The sequence below is a fragment of the Rattus norvegicus genome, chromosome 18 (assembly GCF_021556685.1).
Source record: "Rattus norvegicus strain SHRSP/BbbUtx chromosome 18, alternate assembly SHRSP_T2T, whole genome shotgun sequence".
NCBI lineage: Eukaryota > Metazoa > Chordata > Mammalia > Rodentia > Muridae > Rattus > Rattus norvegicus.
Window position 1 is genome coordinate 1,912,832 of NC_141551.1, and position 26,498 is coordinate 1,939,329.

Genomic DNA, 26,498 nt, shown 5'->3' on the forward strand with positions numbered 1-26,498 from the left:
AAATGTGAGCCTCATGCATGCTAAACAGACACTACCGCAGAGCTACATTGACAAAACTTTCTGGTATCATACATAATGTCAACTTAAACAACTGTCAATCAACTCATGATACTCTGCCCTTTCTCCACTCACTCACTAAGCTTAGGTATTTAGTAACTAGAAGGGGGTGGAGAGTGGGGGGTGATGGCACCCGCCTTTAATCCCAGCAGTTGAGAGGCAACAGGCTGGTCTCTGTGGAGTTTGAAGCCAGCCTGGTCTACAGAGTGAGTTCCAGGATAGCTAGGCCTACACAGAGAAACTCTGCTTCAAAAAAGAAAAAAAAATTTTAGTAATTCATAAAAAATTAAGAGAACTTAATCACAGCAACGGCAAACAAATATAACATTTATTTAAGCAAAAATACCCAAAATAGTTCCAAAATACTGAAGAAAAAAAACAGTAGCAATGCCAAGTCAGATTTTTTTTTAGATAAAGTTGCTATGTAACTAGACTGACCTTCATGCTTCCTTGCCTCTGCCTCCCAAGTGTTACGTTTACAGGTGTGTACACTGGGTTTCCAAAATAGAATTTTGAAAGCCTTTAGAAATAGCAAGTACATAAACTGCTAAGTAAAATTTTTTTGAAGATGATTATAAATCAACAGGCTATACACACAACACAGAGAAAACACACTAGTCCTGAAATGGAACTCAGTAGAAAACCACTTGCCAGACATGTACAAGGTCTTGGGTTCCAAATAAGCACAACAAAAGATAAAAAGACAATAAATAATTAAAAATAAAAAACTTCAAGTTTCCCTACCCAAGGAAACTGAGGCAAAAGGATCCCTTCGAGCCCAAGAATTCAAGGCTAAGCCAGCCTGAGCAACAGAGTAACACCTCACTAAAAAGAGACAAAAATAAAAAATAAAGTTAAAAAAAAAGTATAGGGTTGTGGATTTAGCTCAGTGGTAGAGCACTTGCCTAGCAATTGCAAGGCCCTGGGTTCGGTCCCCAGCTCCGAAAAAAAGAAAAAAGAAAAAAACAAAAACAAAAAAACCAAGTATAAAAGAGACAATGATTAATGAGTATAAAGAGTTTAGAAAGTCTGGGACTTTTATCTAAAATTATTAAAATCTCTCTCAATATATTGGTGTGAAACTGGATTTTCTTCATAAATGTCAACCAGAAATTGCTACCTGAAGTGGATACAGAAGCTCACAGGACAATACAGTTGTATTCTGCTAAGTCAAACACTAAGGTGATTACAACTGCCATTCTGTAGCAAAATAATTTGGAGTCCTGCTGTGTATCATTAAAGATGCTATTTATACTAACTGCTTTGAATGTGTATGAGTGTTTGCCTGTATGTTATGTATCTCCATCCCCCATGTGTATCTCTGGTGTCCATGAGTTCAGAAGGGGGTATCAGATTCCCTGCAACTAGTTAGGGATTGCTGTGAGCCACCATGTGGATGCTGGGAACTGAACCAAGGTCCTTTGCAAGAGCATGCAACAAGTGTTTTTAACCACTCAGCCATCTCTCTAGCTCCTTATATTAACTTTTAATTCAGGCATTACTATACATTTGAATGAATATACTTATCTATAACAAAATAACTATAACACATATAACAGTATTGGCAAAAGCTATTTAAAATCCTACAGAAGAGCCAGATAATGGTGGTGAATGTCTTTCATTCCAGAACTTTCGAGGCAGAAGCAGGCAGATCTCTGAGTTCAAGGCCAGCCTGGTTTACAGAGTTCCAGGGCAGTCAAAGCTACACAGAGAAACCCTGTCTCGAAAATACAAGCAAACAAAAAAAAAAAAAAAAAGAGCTGTTTAGAATCACACATAATTTTTAAGAGGATGAAGGGATTTTGAAACCAGGAGAATATTAGCCACAAATGATGGCACACACCTGTAATCCCAGCATTTGAGAGGCCTGAGTCACACATGAAATAGAACCTATGAAATAGGAGGGGGCACATGAGGGGGAGGAAGAGGAAAAGGAGGTAGTGGAGAAGAAGAAGAAAAAGAAAAGGCCAGTTGTTGTCTTTCATACATAGTACTCCAGAGAGAGAAGCCAACCAGGACCATGGAGTGAGACCCAGTCACTGCTAAGAGAAGAGGGGTTGGGGAGAACACAGGGATGCCATGATGCCTTTCTCACCACTTGAGAGGTGAAAGCAGTTGTACTTTAAGGCCAATCTGAGCTACAGGAGACCTTATCTTTAAAACACTAAGAGGGAGAAACCCTTTACATTATCTTATTTTTATTTACTCCTTGAGGTTTCCCCTACAGGATCAGAATGAATCTGGCTATCTTCAAACATTCATACCACCAAGCATTATAGCTGCCACCCTCTCCCAAGCAGAAAAGACACTATAAGTTGTCCTTGCTCCACAGAATAAATCCCCAACCCCTCTAAGTCAACAAACTTTAATGAAATTCATAGAGGCCACACACAAACACAGACAGAAAAGTAGAAGGGGGACTCTGAGAAGAGTGTCAATGAAAGAGGGGGAGAATGAGAGGTGAATATGACTAAAATTCATTATATAAATAAAACCATCGGGGTTGGGGATTTAGCTCAGTGGTAGAGCGCTTGCCTAGGAAGCGCAAGGCCCTGGGTTCGGTCCCCAGCTCCGAAAAAAAGAACCCCCCCCAAAAAAAAAATCCATAAAAAAAAAATAAATAAATAAATAAATAAATAAAACCATCAAATGGTAAAAAAAAAAAAGCAAATCATGAGTGAGAACAATCCTTTGCTACCAACTAGAATTATAGTAGTAAAACAAAATTTTAGTAAATATACAACCAAAGAATTTTCACTGATTCATGTACATATGCAAGAAAAGCCTAGACTTCAAAACAAAATTATTTAATGAATTAACCTATGGTATTAGTAATTAGTGTCTATTATCTAAATTTATTACTATCAGTAAAGCTTATTCAATGAACTCTGGAAAGCATAATCTCCTAATAAAAGTCATGGGAAAAATACTCAATTATTATAAGAAAACATTATTTTGTTTTTTTGGGTTTTTTTTGTTTTTTTTCTTTTCTTTTTTTTTTTTCGGAGCTGGGGACTGAACCCAGGGCCTTGTGCTTGCTAGGCAAGTGCTCTACTACTGAGCTAAATCCCCAACCCGAAAACATTATTTTGAATTATGCAACCCTAGTCACTTTCATTTTTTAGAGCAAATATAATCAACTCTTGAGTTTTGATTTTTTACCAAGTCAAAAAAAAGACCATCTGGGAAAGGGAGTTAATTGTATTCACCTTTAGTGTCCTTTCTATGAAGCATAATTTATCAATTTAAATGGAGGTGCAAAACCCTTGCATGGTACAGATATTAATAATAAAATAAAATAAACTTGAGGGCAATAGGGGAATATTCAAGAGGCCTCATCCTTCCCTGAAGATCTACATACAGGCAGTTAGTTAATGGCTGGTGAAGGGAGAGACATTTTCTTCTGAGTCTAAGCACTCTTTTAAGTTGTGATCCCATAAAATACCCTAACTAAACTCACTGGTATCCCCACCCTCACCCCATGTCATGACAATAAAAGGGGACTAGTTGAGAACGAGTGGCAGGGGAATAGTAAAGTGTAAGAAGTAAATATGCAAGAAATCTATCAAATGTTTGAAAATATAATAATGAAATAACTATATAACATGCTAATCAACTTGCAAATTTTTGTTCATCACAAAATCATATTGCTGCCGGGTGTGGTGGCACATGCCTTTCATCACGGTGCTCAGGAGGCCAAGGCAGGAGGATCTCACAGTTCAAGGCCAGCCTAGTCTACACAAACCCTGTCTCAAAAAAAAAAAAGAAAGAAAACAAACAACAGAAACTGAACAAGGTAAAACAATATGGTGCTTAAAAGTTAAAAAGCCAGAACAATTTTGTCCAAAGAACTATAATTCTAATGCCCTGGCCTTAGAGTAATAGTGTGTCTTTCAAAAAGAGGGACAGTGTGTCTACAATTTTGGTTCCTCAGATGCTAAAGATCTGAATTGGTAGCTTCCAAATTAAGCACTTTCATTCTGTTTTGTTCATGAAAGTCTCAGTGAAAATTTTAGTTTTTTTCAAATTAAGAAACAAAATTCATGTTAGTACCCTATGTAAAACACAATCAGAAACCAAATACAGCTTAGTTCACTGAAGTCTTAACTAACACAACTGAAACCTAATTTTTGGTCCTAGAGACTGAACCTAGGGCTTTGTTCATGTTGAGCAATATAAACAGAACCCTACCACGTGGTCCATTCCTATATTTACTTATTTATGTGTATGTATATTGCAGACCCCCGAGCCTTCAAGTCCGTTCTCTCCTTCCACATGATCAGAGATCAAACTTGGCTTGTCGGTCTCGGCCCCTCATTACTACTTTTCAAAAACTGTTTAGATTGGGGGAGAAGTCACATCTTATATTTTACTAAGTAAGATACAGTTCTGTGCCGTGCATTAGCGGCACTAGCCATTAATCCCAATTCTAGGAGGCAGGTGGATCTGAGTTCCAGGGCAGCCTGGATTACAAGGTGAGTCTCTGAAAAGCGGAAAAACTGTTTTGTAATTTGTAATACCACTTAGGTATTATAAGCTGCCTTTGCTTCTTCCTACAAGAAACTCATTTCAGCTGACTTCTTCCATCTTCCTGTATTTCCTACTCCCCCGCCTACCACCACCCATGACAAAATTCTGTACGGGTCTAATTTTCACAAGGCTCCACTTAGTCGCAGAGTGCGGAGATCTGATTTTCGGACTTTTGGTGACACAGACATGCAACTCTACTTCTGCAGAATAAAAAGCTTGCTATAATCTAAGACCCAATTCACTTCCGCTCGTATCTCCCTACCGATACGAAACTTCCCCGGAGCCCTCAAAGGATCTATTTCTACCTGTCCTCCAGTTCCCATCTCGAGCCTGCATTATTTCGTTAAATGGGGAAGCCGGACATCGCTCCCCTCCCAAGATGAAGACCAGGAGCCGGGATCACCCACATTCCGCCCCGCACGTTGCTGGGCCTTAGGGCTTCAGGGCGGGTCAGCAGGAGGCTCAGGGGCCGCAGCCTGGCTACTGCGGGAGGCAGGGGAGAGACGGCGGAAGGAAGACAGACGGAAGGAGAGAGGCGGAGGCGGGGACCAGGCCCCGGCTACCTGCGGGTCAGAGCGCAGGCTGTTTGCAATCGCCATAGCTGTGCGCCACCTCCAGCCGTCCGAGAAACCCAGCTCCTCACTAACTATGACAGCCGGCCAGCAGCGGCAGGTGACGCGCAGCCGCCCACCCCGGGCGCCAGCGTCTGCGAACCGCCCAGCTGGTTCCTGGGGGGTACCAGAAGCCGGGGCACACGAGGAAGAGGTGGGCGGCACTGAGGACGGGAGGGAAGAACAGCGGTCCGCTCTCCGCCAGGGCTGGGAGAGGGTGGCGAAGACGCAGGACTGTGGGGGGGTGCTCACGTACCTTCCTGCTGCGCGGCCCGGGGTCCTCCTGCAGCCCACAGGTCGCCTCACATCCGGGTACCCGGAGACACTCAGCTGCTTCTGCAGCGGCCGTCGCCGCCCCGCGGCACAAACACCAAACTTCCGGCGGCGGCGACGCCTCTCCCGTCAGATGGGAGTTACCTGGGGCCGTCGTGGGTGCGCTTGCGCGGCGCTTGTCTTCGGCCCCAAGCCGCTCAGCTGACGCGCCCAGAAGACGAAGATGGCCGCCACGCTCTCTGCGTGTCACGCAATTTTCACTCGGGCCGCGACAGCTGGGCGTCGGGTAAAGGATAATCTGGCGTCCACACTCAGCGCAGGCGCGGTGGGAGGCCTCGCGTGCGCGCCTCCGCGGGTGGGCGCTTTACGGGGAGGGGGCAGCGCCCCCTGTTGGAAGCGACTGGTCCACGCGGTCATCTCGAGTCACACACCCACTTTGGGGCCTGTTAGATGGCTTAGAAAGTGAAAGTGCTTGCGGCCAAATATTACAGCTGAATTCGACCCCTGTGAGCCCCATGGTAGAAGAAGAAAGAGAAATCCCGCAAATTGTCCTCTGACTTATACATGCCAGCCATTGCATATGCACCCTCACACACATAAATGAAAATTCTAATAAATTTGTAAAACCCCTTTAAAATAAACTCACTGAGGTCCCAAATTTGCTACAGGTTCCAGCACTTTCTGTGGGATCTGAGAGCCTTATCTTTTGATCTTTAATAGGGGCCAATGTAAAGAAAAGGGGCAGGATTCAATATCCATTCTCTTTAGTCCAAGCTACACTAAAGCACATAAGAATTCACCCTTTTTTTTTAACAAGTGTTTGATAACTGAGAGCTAAGAGCCTGAACAAAGCTGTAGGGTATTTTAATGAAGGTAATATTCAGACTGCCATTTAGAAACATCCAAAGAAAACCAAAAGTAGTTTTAGTTTTTCTGAGACAGAGTTTAATGTGACCTCTCAATTTCTATGTAGCTTAGAATGAACTTGACTTTCAGATCGTCCTGTGTCCACTTCCTAAGTTCTGAGCCTTCATGCCCAGGCTCCAGATTTATGCCTTAATGGCATATAGGAAATGGCCCAACTAACGTTTCTCTTCACTTTATGATTAGTGGACAACTAGTGAGGTTTTCTTAGTTGGGTGACTCAGCTTGTCTTCACTAACTTTGCACATACACATACACATACACACTCTTACAAAGTAGGCCTTCTAAGTAAGGCCTGTATTCTGCTCTGTTAGCTTTAAAATCCCTGTCAGACCTTTTGAAATCATATTACTTACTTTTGAAGCCAGGAATTATATTGGTGAATCATCCTGCTTCCATGATAGACTTGAAAGAGGCAAAGAACCATCTTAAAGTAAAGGCAAGCTAGGCCCGATCTTCTTTATGATTAAACCTGTTTCTCAAGGACTGGGCTAGGTCCCACCTGTAACCTCAACTACAAATGATTCTGCAGTACCTGTTCCAGGGAAGGGCAACCATGTCCTTGTTTCAAAAAGTTGTTTATAAGCATCTTGCAACCCTATGGTAGCTTCAAAGGTTGCTATGACTATCGTTGCTATGCCCACCTTGCACTCATGTTTTTGTTTCAGGGGGTTGTTTTTGTCTAACTTGTCATGCTCACATGCTGCTCCTGGTACCTGGCTTATTTTGCCTGCAACCTCCTACCCCTGAGTTATAAAAACCTTGTCCTCCTCATATTCACCTGACTTCTTAAATTCTACCTTAGGGGAAGGCAGCCCATAAACTTGAATTTTAAAAGCTTGCTTTAATTAATTTGGCCCTGATGCTTTCTGTTGGATGTCTTTCTCCTCAGATATTTGGGATTAACAATAAGAGAGCATGGGAGAAACAGAAAGATTATGAGTTCTAGGCTGGCCTGGGCTACAGAGGGAGAACTTGAAACCTCCCCTCAAAAAGTAATTTAAAATTTAACTAATAATCTGTTTATTGTAGATGTTCATATAAACATATGAACATATACATATAGTACACATTATATGTATATATTTATATCCAGTTACTTAAATGTGCAATGAAAAAACTTGTTTTGGTCTACTTCTTCATAAGGTTCCCAACAGCAAATCAAAGGACAATTCCACCAAAGTTCATCCTGGAAAACCAATGAAGTTTCTTGGGATTAGATACCATCTTAGGGTTTCTATTCCTGCACAAACATCATGACTAAGAAGCAAATTGGGGAGGAAAGGGTTTATTCAGCTTATTTCCATATTTCTGTTTCATCATCAAAGGAAGTCAGGACTGGAACTCAAGCAGGTCAGGAAGCTGGCTTACTTCTCCTGACTCTCTCAGCTTGCTCTCTTATAGAACTCAAGACCACCAGCCCAGGGACGGCACCACCCATAATGGGCTGGGTCCTCCCCACTTGGTCACTAGTTGAGAAAATGCCTTATAGCTCGATATCATGAAGGTATTTCCACAACTGATGCTCCTTTTTCTGTGATAACTCCAGCCTGTGTCAAGTTGACACATAAAACGAGCCAGTACAGATACAGAGCATGAATGAGAGGTCACTCACTGCAGCTGCATTTTAAAGACCTGACCAACATGGACATTGGCTTTCCCAAACCCTCACAGATGGAGCCCCAACTCCAGTTATCCTTCTTTGCCTAAATACTCTAGCACTTCCTTCCCCACACAACCACATACAACTAGCACTGAATTGCATACAATGGCTGGGAGGAGCTGCTGAATTCTGATTTGGGGCCCTACCCCTCTTTTTATATAGGGAGATCTACAGTCAATAAGCACAGTGGAGGGTGAAAGACTCTTGGAATTAGGTTCAGCTCATCTGCTGAAGATGGTGGCTATACTTTTGCTCAGAGGATTGCATTGTAAACATGAGTGATGTGGTTATAAAAAGATAAAGGGGGGGATATGTTTTATGAATGTGTACTCAGGTATGAGGGGGAGGGGGGCCTCGGTGGGTCCATGCTGAGGGGACCACCCACACAACAGTATAGTATAGAATAGAGTTTATTCAAGCCATGGGGCGGGTGAGAGAGTAGTAGAGACAGAAAAAGGCAGAAAGAAAGAGAGAGTAGAGGAGTAGAGGCTGGCCATGAGCACGGGGAGAGGGTGGAAAGGGGCAGGGGGAGGGGAGAAGGCAAGAGCAAGAGTCCAGAACACCTGGCTATTGCCAGGTAACTGTGGGGCAGACCTTAGACAAAATGCTAACAACTACAACAAATGGTCCAGAAAGATGGCTCAGCAGGTAAATGGAAGAGCTTGCTACCAAGTCTGACACCTGAATTGATCCCTATACAAGATAGAGAGAGATAACCACTTCAACAATTTGTTCTGTTTTCTATACATGTGCCCTAGCATTCCCTATGGTGTAATAGTTTCCCTCTAGATTAAAACAAACCATCCTGGGGTTGGGGATTTAGCTCAGTGGTAGAGCGCTTGTCTAGGAAGCGCAAGGCCCTGGGTTCGATCCCCAGCTCCGAAAAAAAAAAAAAAAAACCATCCTGCAGTAAGCTCCTTAAGCAAGAAGGTAAACAATTCAAAATAGCTTCAGGAAGTCCCTGAAACTGACTAGATTCACTAGGCCCCTTCCCTGCCAGATTAAGTAGTAAAAGCTGAGTGTCTCTCCAGAAGGGCAGAGCCAAGCTGCAAAAAAACATTCTCAGACAAGCTGAGCTACAGAAGAAGACTCTGAGACTGATGAACCAGCTACTTGGAGGATATAGAAATTAGATGAGCTTCCTGGAAGAGGTTTTTATCTTAGAATTTTATTGCTGTAAAGAGACACCATGATCATGGCATCTCTTATAAAGAAAAACATTTAACTGGGCTGGCTTACAGTTTCACATGCTTAGTCCATTATTACCATGGCAAGAAGCATGATGGCATGCAGGCAGACATGGTGCTGAAGAAAGAGCTGAGAGTTCTATATCTTGATCCACAAGCAGCAGGAGACACAAGCTGAGTATAGCTTGAGCATATGAGACCTCAAAGCTTACCCCCACACTGACACGCTTCCTCATACAAGGCCACACCTATTCCAACAAGGCCACACCTCTAATAATGCCACTCCTTATTGACCTATGGGAGCCATTTTCTTTAAAATCACCACAGGTTTAGTCCAGCTGAGGCACCTGGAAAAGACACTCTCCAACCTGTGTATTCCAGGTTCCTAGATAGTGAGTTTTCACCCATGCTGGGCTTTGTCTTTGTGTCATTCTCGGCTCATGTAAGTGACCCCTCACCCACATTTCTGTAAGTAGCCCCAGTAAAACACATTGATCCACTAAATTGGATCTGGGAGATATCCATACTTTAGTCTCCAAGGGTTCCCAATCTGAGGTGAGTAGATGAATGTTTGGTGTATCCTTGGGGAAAGTATTCTAATATAACTTTCCCTGTCACATAGCCAAATAAGATTGTATTTTTTCTTAAAAGCGAGAAAGAAATGCTTATTAATCAAATTTAAAAATTGGCCAGCTCTCAACAATTTGAAATGATTAAAATCCACCTGAAACTAATATAAGCAACATTTTAAAAGTCTTTTTTTTTTTTTTTTTTTTTTTTTTTTTTGCTATTATAACTGGAAACTGTTGGTGAGCAGATGACCTCAGGCCATACTGAAAACCAAGACTCAAACTGTGTCAACAGGTTTCAATTGCTGCCTCAGCAAGTGTTAGAGCTCTCAGGGGAAAGTACCCTGGCAGATGGGAGCCAAGAAATAACAGTCACACAACAAACTTCACGAAAGAGACTGAGAAGAACAAAGGAGGGTAGCTGCCTCTGCTTGGGAGAGAAAAGGTGTCTTGGGGATGCAGATTTCCAGAGTGGAGGTTTCCAGGTTTGGGATTGGTGGAATTTCAAGTCCCCGATCTCAGGGCAAGATCAGGAACGGGTGGGATTTTGAGTTTAGGGATTGGTAGAACTTCAAGGCCTGGAAATGTGCTCAAACCTTTTACTCTACATCCTTTTCTTTTATCTGCATTCATTCTCAAATAGATAGGCTCTTCTGACAATTGGACAGAGGTTACTTAATCTCTGTGCAAACTAATGTAAATAGAATGAAAGTCCTAGGAGACAGTTCTGATTGGTTCACTTTGCTATCTGCCCAAGCTTGAAACAAAAGCTGTGCCACCCCCCACCCCCACCCCACCACCCGCTACATGTTCTCTGGCTGAACTGAGAACTGAATCTCTACCGCCTGGAACCTTTACCCACTTCGCTTTCCTCGATGACCCCAGACTTGTTTGTTTTTGATTATTTAGATGGGGTTTCATGGAGTTTAGGCTGCCCTGGATGGAACTCAGTGTGTAGCTGAAGATGACCTTCAATTTCTGATCTTCCTGCTCCTATCTTCTGAGTGCTGAGATTACAGGCATATATTACAGTGATGGTTTGCATATGCTTGGCTTAAGGAGTAGCAGTATTAGAAGGTGTGGCCTTGTTGGAGGAAGTGTGTCACGGTGAGGGCGGGCTTGGAGACCCTCCTCCTAGCTGCCTGAGAATGCTCATTCTGTTCCTGGCTTCCTTTGGGTAAAGATGTAGAACTCAGCTCCTTCTGCACCATGCCTGCCTGGATGCTGCAATGCTGTCATACTCCTGCCTTGATGATAATGGACTGAACCTCTGAACTTGTAAGCCAACCCCAATTAAATGCTGTCCTTTATAAAACTTACATTGGTCATGGTGTCTGTTAACAGCAATAAGGTCCTAACTGAGACAGAAGTTGGTACCAGAAGTTGGTACCAGGAGCTGGGGTATTGCTGTGATAGGCCAGACCATGCTTTTGTTTGGAAGAATGTGAATTTTGGGACTTTGGATTTGGAAAGCAGTGGAATGCTGTAAATGGGACTTGAGGGCTATCTTAGTAGAAATTTGGAAATCTTTGTTACTGAGAGTAATTTGAATTGTGCAGGCCTGGACCAAGAGGTTTCAGAGGAGAAGAATTTTCAGTATGTGAAAGACTGCTTTTGTGGTATTTTTGTCGAAGAATGTGGCTGCTTTCTGCACTTGTCTGAAAGAGTTGGCCTGAGGCTAAGGTGAAAAAGACTCAGATTAATTAAATTGACAAAGAAAGTCTCAGAAACGCCCATCATAGATTTTGTTCTCTGGTTAAGTTTCATGAAGAGCATTTTAATGAGATAAGAGAAATTGAAAAAGGAAAAATAGAAAAAATATGGTTCAGAGTATTAAAGGGGGCACCCGGAAGTAAAATGCAGCTGAATCCTGTGCTCAAGGATATTAAGTTGAATTAAGGAAGTAATGACCTTGGGGCAAGATCCCAGCTAAGTTAGCTCCAGGAAACTTAGTACAAACCTTTAATCCCAGGATCTCTGAGTTCAAGGTCAATCTGTAAGATTCAAATTTAAGGACATCGGCTGCCTTAGGCAAACACCAGGTGGAATTTAGGAAAACACCGTGTTCCAGGAAATGAGCTAACCACCCTTAGCAGGGGTCCTTCATCACCCCCTCTGCATGCCAAAGATATTTCCTCACCAAGGGCCTCCAGTGAATTCAAAGGACAATAGGCAGCCACCAATGAATTCAAAAGGTAATAGGCCCCACCATCCACCAATGAGAAATAACCAACTCATGCTGTAACCTAAAGCCTATACCTGAAACAGTATAAAGGGTGTGAGCTTTTGTTCTTCGGAGTTACTTCTGTCCTGATTACAGGGTCACCCCAGTGCACTGGATCATTAAACCTCTTGCTTATTGCATCGATCTCCATCTCCATGTTTTCATGAGTGGGACCTCCTAGACATAGGGCTGATCGGGTCCTACAAATCTATAGAGGAAGATCCAGGACAGCCAAGTTTAGGCAGTGAAGGAGTTAGAAAAGAGGAAGCTAGTGATAATGTAATAGAACAAAGGGGCCATGTTCGAGCTCTTGCAAGCTGGACACATGTGAAGCCAGAGACTTCAGCCATGTGTCTCTGGCTTTACATTCAAGAGGAAAAGGAGACTCCTGGGACAATTGATGTTGGTTAGCTGGAGTTAAGGAGGAGATCAACCTCACTGAGGTGAAATCTTCTGGGAAGTGTTTTTTGAGAGCTGTGTTCTAGAGATGCCAAGGTTGTACCTTGTGCTGTGGTTGGACTTGGTAATGTGTAAGAGTCACCCAGGTGGTACTGGTTTTGAAGGCATGAAAGGGTCATGGAGAGCAGCTGAGGCTGGGCACTGTGAGAGGCCTTGGAAGGCCATTAGTGAAGGTGCAGCCTCAGTTGCATCTGATGGCCCAGGACTGAAGGGGTCAGGCAAAGGAGTTAAGGCTTGACATCATGAAGAGAGCCTAGGAGAGGCTATTGGTGAAGCCTCGATGCAACAGAAGACCCCAGTGTATTGGAGACGCCAGCACTATGGTATGATCACTAAGAACAACAGCAACAGTGTAGTGTGGGTCAGCCTGCAGTTAAACTGCTACAGAGAGCAGAGCTGGAGAAGTGAAGGCAGCCCTTTGGAGGATCATGTGTGGATCCCAGACATTGAAACAAGCTGTAACATTGAATCTGCCTTGGAGACCCAAAGATGTTAAAGATGCCAGAGTCACGGGCCATCTGCTGAGGAAAGCTGCTAACAGGGAGTGGAGTCAGCTCAGGAGAAAGAAGTTTGTTGTAGTCAACAAAGATGAAAAAGGAGTTGAAGATCCGAAGACCACACTGACATCAGACATGGAGATGGCAGAGTTTGACATTTGCCCAGCTGGTTGCCTGTCTTAACTGCGGGATTACAGTTAAGTGATTGGATGGATCTTGGAAGAGACTTTGAACTTTGGACTTTTAGCATTGATAATACTGCTATAGACTATGGGAACTTTGGAAGTTAAACTAAATATACTTTTTTTATTATGCTGTATTTAGGTATGGCCTCATAGGTATAGACTCATGTGTTTAAACAAGCCTGTGGAAGCCAGGGAGTGGAATGTGATGGTTTGTATATGCTTGGCCCAGGGAGTGGCACTATTAGAAGGTGTGGCCTTGTTGGAGGAAGTGTATCACTCCTTCTAGCTGCCTGAGAATGCTCATTCTGTTCCTGGGTTCCTTCAGGTGAAGATGTGGAATTCAGCTCCTCCTGCACCATGCCTCCCCGAATGCTGCAATGCTGTCATGCTCTCCCTTGATGATAATGGACTGAACCTCTGAACCTGTAAGCCAGCCCCAATTAAATGTTGTCCTTTATAAAACTTATATTGGTCATGGTGTCTGTTCACAGCAATAAAACCCTAACTAAGACAACTACCACATCTGGTTTATGCTGTGCTGGAGACTGAACACAGAGCCTTTGCCTGCTAGACAAACACAACCAACTGAACTATATCTCTAGCTCAGGATGTAGTTTTCTGCACTTGCTTATCACAACAAGTTCTTTAAATGGGTACATTGCCCCCAAGTCATCACATTCTCATTTCCTTGTTCTTTTTTTGTGATCAGTATAACTGCCACAGCATATAAACCTCTGCCAACTCACAGAGGACACAAAACCCCACTTCCAGACTTGACCCTGTGGGTAGCAGCAAATAGAGCATGTACTTTGTTCAGCCCTTGTTGCTGTCTTCCCTTCGGAGCACACATTCATACTGCAATAGAGTGAGAATTATTTTACAAAGTTCAAGGCTGCAGCAGTATTCTTCCTGCTGTCCATCCTTACCCTTGAAACATACAAAAATATCAAGCTACAAAATAAAAGACAAAAGAAAAATGTGTTTGATATTCATCTAGAGACAATGGCTTTTCTCTTTTGGGGGGACAGGTTTCCTCTATTTGACAATACGTTTTAACTAGATTATAACATTACATGTACAAACATCTGAAAAGAAGAGTGAGCTTAATGAACTATGAGATGTTAGACATTCCTATATTACTGAGGGGGAAAGAGATGGGTTAGAAGGAAGATGACCCCAAGTGGAAAGGGGATTTGTGGGTAAGAGTACCAGTTGCTCAGTATTGGCATTACTGCATTGAGTGATATGCACAAGGTCTCCTTCCTTATAAAGCGCACGTTTTAATGGAGAGAAGCATCTAATTGTTCATGCATATCAATAGAGGACTATAGATTTAAAGAATAAAATAAAATAAAGGACTATAGATTTATCTTGACATTACTAAAATTATTTTGAGTGGAAACTATCAAAATTATCCCTGAGTCACCATGGTCAGCTTCCCAGAATAAAATAGACAAATCACGAGAGAGTTGTCTGAAGCTTTATGACAAGACCTTGGCCTAAGGATGTACCTGACTCTGATTAGCTTGAAATAGACAAGAAATACTCTTAGTTGGGTGAAATCTGGTGATGCATGCTGGCCCCAAACTTGCACCACCATGCCTAGCTCTGAAATAACTTTCACCTGTTTATACCCCACATACCTTCTAACCCTAATCACAAGGACCTATGTGCTTTTCCTGATGCCCAGGCCAATGTATCTGTTGTAAGTCACCCATAAACTGCACACTGCAATTCTGGGCTTCCCTGCCTCCTCCTTTGATCTCATTGACCCGTGGGACCAGTTCCCATACATTGGAACAGGGGCGTTTTGTGACAAAAGCATATTCTATGAAAACAGTATTCTAGATATTGGAGAGCACAGTAAGCAGTTGTATTCCCTTGCTTTCAGACACAACATTCTCCTGAGGACCAAAAATAATACGTTTTAGAATCAAATGATAATAAATTAATATTATCCAAACTTCTTGTGATAGTGGAAATTATTTGCACTATATTTGTAATTATATCAATTGTAGATGTTGTGTTACTAAATTTAACTGTGTGGTTATTGCAAATAAGGAATTGGATTTTTTTAAGTCGAAGGACTTACTATATATAAAATGAAAGGTTTATTTAAAACTCTGTCCAAAGATCTGATTGGCTTAGCTTAGCCAACGAAAGACAACTTGCAGGATTGATTTCCCTGCTTCCAACATGTGGATCCCAAGGATTAGGCTCGGATCTTGGAGGGCTTCTCTCAGAACTTTTCCTCCTTTGACGTGTGAAAGTTCCAGGCCTTCACAACTGGTTTTAATAAATTCATAAGTGGTCTCGGACTCCTGCAGGTGTAGTCCACCAGCCCTTCCGCCCTCCGAAGGCGCAAAGCGCTCCTCCCGTCGCTAGGAGCCGCTGTCGCTCTCCCGGTGGCCGGAAGGCAGCGCGGCTTCCGCGTTCTCGTCGCGCATCCGCAGGTCTCCGCGCGCTCTTCCGGCCATTCATACTCCTAGTCTGTGGGTCTTTGGAGCCTGAATTCCGTGGACAGTTGGACTAGAAGGGAGACTGCGCCGCTAGGATGAAGCTCGTGAGGTGAGGAGGGTTACCTGGCTGGGGGAGAGCGGCGGGTAGAGAGTTTGGGCCAGCTTAGGAGGCCGGGCCGCTGTGCTCCCAGGGAGGCGGGAAAGCCGCGTGCGCGCGGCCTGCTAACGGCCTCCGGCGCCCGGGCCCCGCCGCGCCCTGCTCGTCGCCCAGAACCCTGGGCAAGGGACCGGCGCGTTCAAACCCCCTCCGGTCTTACAGGAATGAAGTGGCCAAGCCGTCTCTGTCCACTTCTCATCCGGCGACTTAAACGGAGCAGTGGTCCCTCCGTTTTCGTGGCGAGTCGGAGCACTTGCAGTGACGAGGATTTAGAAGTAGGATGGTTTTATCTGCAAATAACGACGCCGATTTGCAAGACGTTTTAGATTAAGTTCTCCTTAATTTTGACCGACCAAAGCATGTAACTCGTTAATGTAGGCTTCTGACTCAGGAAAGACAAAGTGTCTCTGGATGGGGCAAAAGGTAACAAGTTAATTTCTCCTGATTGCATAGATTATGTCGGAAGTGGAGCCTAACTAGAGTCTTGTTTGCTGGTTTGATTAATTCCAAACTTACAGACTTGTGGCCAAGTCTGGGGCAGGGTATATAATATCTAAGCCAGTTTTTAGAAATATTTAGTTTCTTGTGTCAAGACCTGTTGTAGTTGACCAGAATGCCTTTGGACACTTTAAAGTGCTTCCCAAGTGCTAGATTACAAGCATACATTTTTCTTGGTTTTGCTCATTAGAAAGTAAATTACTATTTGTGTGTGCTCGTGCACAGGTATGTTATAAGACAATTTTTGGTAATTTGTTTTTGCCTTCCACCAGGGTCTCAGGGATTAAAACTCAGGTCCTCAGCCTTTACAGCAAGTACTTTTTACCTGCTGAGCCAACTTGATGGCCCTGCTCGATATTTTAGTCAATTAATTGATTTTGTTAGTGGTAATGATTGGTTTTGGGGTGAGAGAGTGCGCGAGTGTGCTCCTTGGTTGGCTTGGTGCTCACTGTGTAGACCAGGCTGGCCTTGAATTCACAGAGATCCTCCTGCCTCCGCCTCCCTAGAGCTGTATTAAATGATGCACTACCATGGTTTGATTTAGTTTGGGTTTTGAGATTATATTTATGTGCAGGGTGGAGGGTGCCACAAATTAGGAGGCAGAGGCCGGAGCATCTATGTAAATTCAAGTCCATCCTGATGAATTCCAGGATAGCCAAGGCTACACAGAGAAATCCTGTCTCAAAAAAAAGAGTTGCATTTATTTATGGGGGAAGTTTGTGTGCACAAAGATGAAAGGACCCGTAGGAGGAGTCGGTTCTCCATTATTGGGATCCTCAGACTTGGCAGCAGCAAGCGTTCACCCTCTGTGCATATATACCGGCTTGCTGTGCTTCTTCCCAACACCCCTCCCCCACCGTTTTTTCTTTTTTTGCATAGATAGAAAATTGGGAGATTGTTAATTGTTACTGGTGAGGGCCTGCATAAATGGGTTTGTAACGGCAGAAAGTTGAAAACATCATTCACAGTGGGGTAGTTGACATTTCCATATAGTAGATTACTATCTAGCTCTTGGAATATTTATTTTTAGGGAATTATCCCCAGTGTAAACTGCTAAATAAGCTCCAAGTACTATTGATGCCATTAAAGAATAGCCTACTTTGTGTAAAGTAGAATCTTACATGTATGCTTGTGGGTTAGAATAATATCCCTGTTTACCAAAATGCAGGAAAAGAGAAGTTCTTTATTTCTACCATGTAATCTTATGCTATCAATTAGAATTCTATTTCCTTTTTGTGTCTGAAAATTAGTCTAGGGTCTTTTGTTTGTTGAGACAATGTCACTGTCACTATGTAAAACAGGCTGGCCTCCAATTCACAGAGACCCATTTGTCTGTCTAGCAAGCACTGGAATTAAAGGATGCACCACCACTCCCAGTGCTACTCCAGGATCTTGAGATATCTTCATTTAAGGTTGTTTTGTAATAGTCTCTTTCTAGTATTCTCTAGTCGGAAGCTCAGGACAGCCCAAGTTTACAGACTCGGGTGAAAGCTTATTTGAGTGCTCTGCAGCCTGTGAGCTGCAGGTGGACCCAGTAACGCCCAAAGATGCCAGAGGAAAGTTTATTGCTTCATTCTTTTATAAGTTTATGAGTTTGGTTCAGAAAAAGTTAAGCACTGTGTATTTATTATGAAGAATTATTTTTAAGATGTTTATTTTATGTGTGAATGTTTTATCTGCATGTATGCATCACAAATTTGCCTGGTGCCTAAGGTCAGCGTAGGCCTCCAGATCCTCTGGGAGCAAAGATAACAAATGTTTGTGAGCTTTCGTGTGAGTTCTGGGACTCAAACTGGGTCCTCTGCAAGAGAGGGGAGTGCTCTGCACTGCTGGTTAGCTATCCAGACCCCATATGAACTGTTGTGGCATTTTAAAGATTTTGATCTCTAGCATTTTTACTCTACCGACTTCATCAAAAGACTTAAAATGTTAAGGTAAAAAATCAGGACTTTATTTCTTTTTATAGATTTTTGATGAAATTGAGTCATGAAACCGTAACCATTGAATTGAAGAATGGAACGCAAGTCCATGGAACAATCACAGGTGAGAAGACTGAGAAGACTGTTTCTGAAATGTTTTTGTTTAAGGTTTTTTGTTTGTTGTTTTCTTCCTTTTGTTTGTTTAATGAGCGTTGTTCTTTTTGTTTCATTCTTTTTGTCTGAATTACTGAATGGAACTTAATTAAACCTCATCTTTTTAAAACATTTTATGTACATTAATGTTTTGCCTGCATGTATGTCGGTGTAAGCTATTGGATCCCTGGATCTGGAGTTACCCTGGAGCTGTGAGCTGCCAAGTGGGTGCTGGGAATTGAACCCAGGTCCTTTGGAAGAGCAGCCAGTGCTCTTACCTGCTGAGCCCTCTCTCCAGCCTGACTCCTCTTACATTCTTTTTTTTTTTTTTTTTTCTCGGAGCTGGGGACTGAACCCAGGGCCTTGCGCTTGCTAGGCAAGCGCTCTAACACTGAGCTAAATCCCCAACCCCCTCCTCTTACATTCTTGCACTACAACTAAACCAAATTGCTGGTGCTGCTCCTGTTTTCTTGCCTTGTGTACCTTTTGCTTGCATGTGTTCTGCATAGAATGTTGCTTCCTCCAAAACACATCTGAGACTTGTGCTTTTGTGTTTCATGTTTGACTGTAAGTTGTTGTTGGCCTATGTTAATTATATATGATATTTTACTATGGTATTTTTGTGTATATGAACTGATTTTTATCATTGTTCATCCTTTATTATTTTCTCCTAAAACTTTCTTTTAAGTGGTTATTGAAGGGGGAAAAATAGTATCTTAACATGTGTTTCTATTCTCTAAAATACTGAGCTTGTAGATGTCTAAGTTTTTAATAGGTAGGTCCAATGTTTTAGTAAACCAGGAGAAAATGGGATGGCATTTTGTGGCTTTTCTAGGAGTTTTCAATGCTAATTGTGAATGGAGCTGCCTGTTTATGTTTCTAGATGTGCGCAGTCTGCATATCTAAGGACGTATACAGTTGCTGCCCTCCTTAAAGTTTCTTGAGGATGGATTTGGTCTGTTTTCTGTAGAACAGCATTGGGAAAGATCTTGTCCTCTCCTCTTCTTTCTTCCTCCTCCTCCTCCCTCGTTCTCCTTATTTAGATGTAGGGTTTATGTATTCTAGAATGTACCTCAAACTCACTGTGTATATTTGAAGATGCCTTCTGGTTTTGTGCCTCTAGCTCTTGGCTGCTGGTATTACAGACATGCCCACCACACCTCTTTATTTAGTAATAGGGATTGGAACCAGGGCTTCATGTATGCTAAGAAAGTATACTACCAGCTGAGCTATATTCCCGAACCCCAGAGTGGCATGTTTGCGCCCCCCCCCTTTTCTTGTCAAAATCTAACAATGAAAACTGTAATACAAAAGCAAAACAAACCACTAACATACGTTTCTGTATCTTATATGAATGTATACACATAAGCATATAGAGGAGATGGAATGTATTAAGACTATCTAGGAAAGAAGAGAACTTCCTTCTTCGGAGAAAAAAAAGAAAGCATTTGTTATTGGGTGTTTTTTTTGGGGGGGGGGGTTCTGTTTGTTTGTTACAGATTTTCAGTATAGCTGTTTGTCCTGGAACATGGTTTGTAGAGCAGGATGGCCTTGACTCGGTAAGATTGACCTACCTCTGCTGCTTCACTCCTGCCTAGCAAAGAAAGGATTTGTAGTAGTGAATTTTTAGAGAAAAGAGCAGTAAGGTGAGCCTGGCATTGGCTCATACTTGTAATGCCAATACTTAGAAGGCTGGAGCGGAACCCTTAGTTTGAGGCAACTCTGGTCTACATAGTAACAGCCTGTCTAACAGAAAAAAACAAATATACAGACAGGCTCAGTTAAGGGCGTATTACAAGGTGATAGAGCAGTTGCCTAGAATGCTTGAGGTCCTGGATTCAGTCCATGGCACCACAAAAACAAATCCTTTCCACTTAGAAAGACATAACAAGGACCCAGACAAATGATCTAGTTGGGAAGTGCTCACTATACAAGCTTGAGAGCCTGAGTTCAGACCCCAGCTCCCCAAAGCTGGGTACTTCTAGACCTGTAATTCAAGTTCTGAGAGACTCCGTCTCAGAAAACAAGATAGGGGGAGTGTCAGCTCAGCTGTTTGGTACAGGCATCTGCTGCCGAGCCTGACAGCCAAGTCCATGCCTCAGGATCTACACAGACGAAAGAGTGGACTGATCTTGTGGTTCCTGATCTCTAGACCATAGCACCATAGCACACACTGATTGTTGTGGTTCCTGATCTCTAGACGTGCACCATAGCGCACAGACACTTGCCTTCCCATATAACCATACTCATACTAATACATTGTCCTAAGACTGTTTTAGAACTCTGTATGTATGTGAGTGCAGGGGCCTTGGAGGCCAGAGGTACTGGGTCTCTCTGGAGCTGGAGTTACGGGCAATTAGTTCTGAGCCTCCTGATTCCAAGTTCCAAGAGAAACTTGGTTCTCTGTAAGAGCCTTGCACACTTACCATTGAGTCGTGTCTCTGGCCCCTGAAAAGTCATTGTAAGTAACTAAATAGGTGTGTTAAGTTGCGTATGATGGTGAGTACCTGTAGAGCAAGCACTTGAGAGACTTGGGCAGGAGAATTACAAGTATGAGACCAGCTGGGGCACATAGACTTTGTCTCAGGAAAGTGGGGGAAGAGTTCCTAGTGATAGGGAAAATTACCTGTGATGGGAAAAATACCATAGGTCTTTAAGAAGAAAGACCTGTGGCATGCTAGAGGGTAGGAAGTTATGGGGACAATGGGAGGATTTTACTGCAAACACTATCCAATCCTGGGATAAGAATTGAGTTCTGAAGGTAGTGGGCTCATGGCTCTTCATAGCTTGCTGAGCTCGTCTCCTTTGTCTGCACATAGGTTCTTTCTTTGTTGTCCAGGCTTTCCTTGAACACGTGCATTCCTTGTGCCTCAGCCTCTTGAATGATGAGATTACAGGAGTCACTTAACCACACCACCAGTGCGTTCAGTTCTGTACGTGCACTCAGCTCTGTACAGAAGCATTATGGCTAGGAAAAGTCGTTGTGAAGGGAACATTACTGATTTCTTTTGACATTTCCCCCACTGTGCGTGTATTTGGCATTTCCCCCATTGTGCGTGTATTCAGTTGTCACAGGAACTGACCTGTGACACAGCAGTTAAGAACTCCCTAGGGTGGGGGCTGGGGATTTAGCTCAGTGGTAGAGCGCTTACCTAGGAAGCGCAAGGCCCTGGATTCGGTCCCCAGCTCCGAAAAAAAGAACCAAAAAAAAAAAAAGAACTCCCTAGGGTGTTATTTCCACAAGGTAGATTGCCTTCTTATCATGCTGGTAATTGTTCTGCTTCCCCCCTTTAGGTGTAGATGTCAGCATGAATACGCACCTTAAAGCTGTGAAAATGACCCTGAAGAACAGAGAGCCTGTACAGTTGGAAACATTGAGTATTCGAGGCAATAACATTCGGTATTTTATTCTACCAGACAGTTTACCTCTAGATACACTACTTGTGGATGTCGAACCTAAAGTGAAGTCTAAGAAAAGAGAGGCTGGTAAGTGTAAAGGTGTTTATATATAGTGTGACTCACTGTTCAAAGTATGTTTGTGAACAATGGTACTCTTGTCGCTCAGAACATCGTGTGCTTGTCTTAGTACATGTGCTATGCAGAGCTCCTGGTGCTGCTGTGGAGAAGAGCCAGCCCTCCAGTCCTCTCTGCTGTTCTTTTCTTCCATGGAGTCTAGATTTGGGGGCTGGCTGCATGGCTTCCCTATCCTCTCCCTCTACCACTTGTTTAGATGCTTGATAAATACTTGTAAATTCATTGTGAATTTTTTTTAACCCATACAGCTAATTTAACTTTGTCTTTTTATTCTGTATTCCTCTGTATTCCAGGACAGCAGTCTTGACCTTGTTATCTGTGTCAGCGCATGCTTTATTTTCTGACGTCTTTTTTTTTTTTTTTCATTCATAAGATAGAATATTAACTGTAGGTTTCCCATTTTGTGACACAAACACTTACTTTCTCTGGCTTTCCTAGAACTCACTCTGTAGTCCAGGCTGGCCTTGAACTCAGATCTGCCTGGAATTAAAGGCATGTGCCACTATACACCATGTTAGTTTTGTTTGTTTTAACTTTTTATGGGTTCTTTGTGAGTTTCACCTCATGCACCTAATCCCATTCATCTCCCCCTCTCCTCATACTTGCCCTTCAGCTGCCTTCCACCTTGCAACCTCCCTCCCAACAGAGGGGGAAAAATATCTCCTTGTGGAAACTGTAGTATACAGTGTGTCTCACAGTATACCCTTTTGTCCATATTTTCTTTGCTTACAAATACCCATTGCAATGAGTCATTGGTCTGGTATTCTGTTATCCTGTTTGTACTGGAACCTCACTCGGACTCTCATTCTATTGTTGCCCTGTGTCATAGAAATCCTATAGTTTTGGATCTGTAGGACCGGCCCCTTCAGCACTCCCAACAATTCATGGATGAGGTAGATGTTGGCCTGGACCAATTCAAAGCCCTGATCTGGGCCTGAGAGGTATCTGAGCTGGTCAGCCCCTGGCTCTCCCGTGGGTCTGGCTTTCCTGAGTCCAGCAGCAGGTGAGGGGCACAGCAGCTCTACTGCTCTCATGACCCCAGGGCTAGGTCTCCTGGATATTACAAGTAGTGCGAGGTAAATGGTGAGGAGTGGTAGAGCCAGGCCTCCCATATTTGTATCTTCGCCTGCCTGGCTAGCTCACTGAAACACCCACAATGTGAGGGGCCTGCTTTCCCAGTTTACTGCAGCTTGGAGACAGAAAGGTGGGGTCAGTTCTTCAGCACTCATGCCCCTAGGGCCAGCTCTGTACAGCCCTCAGAGCTATAGTCCCCTTACTGGCAGTCCAGATAAGGTATGTTCACCTGATCTTTGATGGTAATAGACTACAGACCCAGATGTAGTCCTAGTGTCAGCACAGGTCAGGACCCTGTGGCATCACTAGCTACTCACATCAGGGTTCTTTTGAGTCTCCAGTTGTGCCCACATCCTTCTTTCTCTTCTATTTCACCACCACTTATTTGTTCCTCTTAGTGACCTTCCACGGGGTTTCTGAGTATCTGGGTTTTCTCAGAAGTTGTCTCAGGAGTGCCATGTCTTGTTTATGCATTATGGCTCTGGGCAGGGGTCATCTTGGGCATGCATGATGCCTTCCCGGCACCAGACTGGTGGTGATCTCAGGCTAGCTCTGTCGAGGACCCATGGTGCCTGTCTTGCTCAGGGCTCACTCATCACTGGCCAGCCCAAGTGCGAGGGTCATCTATCTCGGGTTCATTCTTACACAGGGCCTATGGTGCCAAACGGGGTTCTTCTGGCCTCTGGCTTGTTCCTCATCCTGGGAGCCTGTTTCCACTTCCAGGCGATGTTAGGCTACTAATCATTCAGATGTTCATAGGTCAGAACACTGATATAGACATAGCCCTTCTCCACTCTGCCATCTACTGACACGTGTGACACCTTTGGGGGGGTGGGGCAGTGTTATTTTTTTTTAAGTTTATTTATTCTTTGAAAATTTCATACACATATACAGAATATTTTGACTAGCTCCTTCTGAACTTCTCCTTTCTATATATCACAACTTCATGTCTGATTGTAAGGCTGTCAAACCAGGGCCAAATCCCTGAAAAAAACAGACTCTCACAAAATTTTTTTTTTTAAGATTTATTTATTTATTTTATGTATGTGAGTACACTGTAGCTGTCTTCAGACACACCAGAAGAGGGCACTGGATCCCATTACAGATGGTTATGAGCCACCATGTGGTTGCTGGGAATTGAACTTAGGACCTCTAGAAGAGTAGTAAGTTCTCTTAAGCACTGAGCCATCTTTCTAGCCCCTACTATTTATTTTTATAAAGGCAGTTAAAGAGGACATTCTGGGGAAAGAGGGTGGACTTCTCATCTTGTGGGTCTCTGCCAAGAAGTGAAATAAAATTACTTGCTATGCAAGTAACTCATGACCTGAGTTTGATCCCCAAACCAGTAGCAGAAAGATAAGCCAACTCCCACAAGTTGTACTCTGTCTTCCACATGTGCAGTGTGCATCCTCACAAGTGTACACACACACACACACACACACACACACACACACACACACACACACACACACACACACACGTATGTGATAGTAAAACAATTTATTGAGAACCAACATTGGAGGAATGGAGGGTCTTACCCGTACAAGATGAACAATCTACTACTTAGCTACATTCCCATCGTTTTGCATTTTTATTTTTACATATTCATTTATGCATGTGTATGTGGGGGGGGGGTGTTTGGGAGACATGACTGTCAGCCAGCAGTGGAAGAACAGGGCAGAAGAAAGGGCCGTTGTTTTATAGATGGTTAGCATGGTGACCTTGAGTCTTGTCTTCCAGCCAAGAATGTACTTCGCCTCTTAGCCCACTGGAATTAGTTAAAACAATACAAATGCTTTGGGGTTTCCACAACCACCCCCACCTGCCAGTTTAAAAAGGAAGGCATTTGTAATTCATAGCTTGAAAAGAAAAACACTGATTTAACCCTTTAAGTCCCACCTTATGCTGTTTTTCTAAATTTCAAGCCTTTGTGTGTCAGTGTCTGTGACTCCTACTTTTCTTTCCCACCTACTTTGTAAAGGAAACGATGCCAAGCTTCCTGAGTTGAGGCGACTGTCGGTCTCACTGATTGCCACAAATGTCATCCATTTTTGCGGGGGTTTTTTGGGGGGTTTTTTTGCCTTCTGCCTTGTATCATCTTGCTCTTTGTATCTAAGATCCTAGTTTCTTCAGAAAGCTATTCTTCCTTTACTAAATGCACACCGTTAATCCCAGCACCTGAGAGGCAGAGACAAGTTGTCTCTGTAAGATTGAAGCCAGCCTGGTCTACAAAGTAAGGTCCAGTAAGCCAGGGCTAGAAAAGAACAAACTTTAAAATAAATAAATGTAGGCTTTACCAGGGTGTGGGGATATCGCTTGCTCAGTGGCAAACCTTTGGTTTGATTGACCATGGAGTGTCGGTGTTACACTCCTCGGTTTGACTACATCAAACAGGGGTGCTGCTTTCTTGCCTTTCTTTTCTTTTTTTTGTCCTCATGATGACCAGCTAGAGAGATGGCTGTGTGTTCAAGGCTCTGTCATGATTAAGCCAAACAAGTTTTCAAGCTCTGACTTGGGTTAACTTGCTTGGCTTTTTCAATAAGCAGAAATCTGACATAGGGTGTACATTTGTCTCCCTGCTTTTTACATGGTGGTAGTTGTGTCTATATGTGAGAGAAGCTGCATTAAAGATTTCTTTTTATTATAGTTGCTAATTTAAGAGATGTCAGTGGGAAAGGGTTCAGGGTAAGCCCGTGTGGTGGTGGTGGTGGTGGTTACTATGCTGTTGAAGAGAATTTCACCTGCTTTGTTTTACTTTTCCCCCAGTTGCAGGAAGAGGCCGAGGCCGGGGTAGAGGAAGAGGACGTGGTCGTGGCAGAGGAAGAGGGGGTCCTAGGCGATAATGTCTCTCAAGATTGCTGTTTCAGATTGATAAGGAATTTGGGGTATTTTTTGTACAGGTTTTGTTTGTTTGTCAGTTTTTAATAAACATAAGGATAGGGACAGAGTTGTCTGCTGATTATCAAATTGAAGTTTTAGCGGCTACTGTATTCATAGAGTATGTTCCGCATGAAATACATATGTACTGAGCATGGGTTTGATTCCTTTGAGTCCATTATTTGGGCCCCTTTTGAGATGAAGTAAATTCTTGGTATTTTAATAAAGTTCTTACTGGGATGAGATCTAAAACTCATCCTCTTTAGTTTTACTCCATGGAGCCTTAGTGGTAAAAGAAAAAAATAAATGACTTTTCCTGGGGGTGGTGGTACATGTCTTTACTCCCAAGCACTCAGGAGGCAGAGACAAGCGGATCTCTTGAGTTCCAAGACAGCCTGGTCTACAGAGTCAGTTCCAGGACAGCCAGGGCTACTCAGAGAAACCCAGTTTCAGACAAAATCAAACATTGGTTTTGTTACTGTTAATGTGTTTTTGAAGAGGAAGTTATCAATAGAAAGAATATAGCCTTGGCTGTTCTGGAACTCACGAGGTAGACAGGACTGGCCTCTTAAGTCACAGGGATCTGCTTGTTTCTGCTCCCAGGCATGGAGTTAAAGGTGTGCGTGCCAGGCCTCATCAGGAGACTTG

General features: G+C 43.2%; 2 protein-coding genes and 1 pseudogene across 22 annotated transcripts in view; 1 reads left to right on the top strand and 2 right to left on the bottom strand.

Annotated features, from left to right (window-relative positions):
* Positions 1-5,567, bottom strand: part of Esco1 (establishment of sister chromatid cohesion N-acetyltransferase 1) — a 54,373-nt gene extending 48,806 nt beyond the window's left edge. For all 19 annotated transcript variants that reach the window (XR_015642449.1, XR_015642447.1, XR_015642445.1 and 16 more), the window contains exon 1: positions 5,455-5,567. The gene's annotated coding sequence lies outside the window, so the exon portion shown is untranslated. The remainder of the gene's footprint in view (positions 1-5,454) is intronic.
* Positions 5,568-15,616: 10,049 nt separating this feature from the next.
* Snrpd1 (small nuclear ribonucleoprotein D1 polypeptide) lies at positions 15,617-26,171 on the top strand. 3 transcript variants are annotated; one of them, NM_001106163.1, is given in 4 exon segments: positions 15,617-15,747; positions 18,260-18,336; positions 21,660-21,851; positions 25,740-26,171. In NM_001106163.1, coding segments are annotated over 4 exon segments (360 nt in total). In that variant the 5' UTR covers positions 15,617-15,733; the 3' UTR covers positions 25,817-26,171.
* Positions 23,699-23,814, bottom strand: LOC120098390 (small nucleolar RNA SNORA17; annotated as a pseudogene).
* Positions 26,172-26,498: the final 327 nt, after the last annotated feature.

What these genes read in the sequence shown, in the direction of transcription:
- Snrpd1 (XM_087592629.1), top strand. Translation starts at nt 18,267, where the DNA reads ATGAAATTGAGTCATGAAACCGTAACCATTGAATTGAAGAATGGAACG. An exon ending in AGTCCATGGAACAATCACAG is followed by an intron (nt 18,337 to 21,659) that starts GTGAGAAGACTG and finishes TCCCCCCTTTAG; the next exon opens with GTGTAGATGTCAGCATGAAT. An exon ending in GTCTAAGAAAAGAGAGGCTG is followed by an intron (nt 21,852 to 25,739) that starts GTAAGTGTAAAG and finishes CTTTTCCCCCAG; the next exon opens with TTGCAGGAAGAGGCCGAGGC.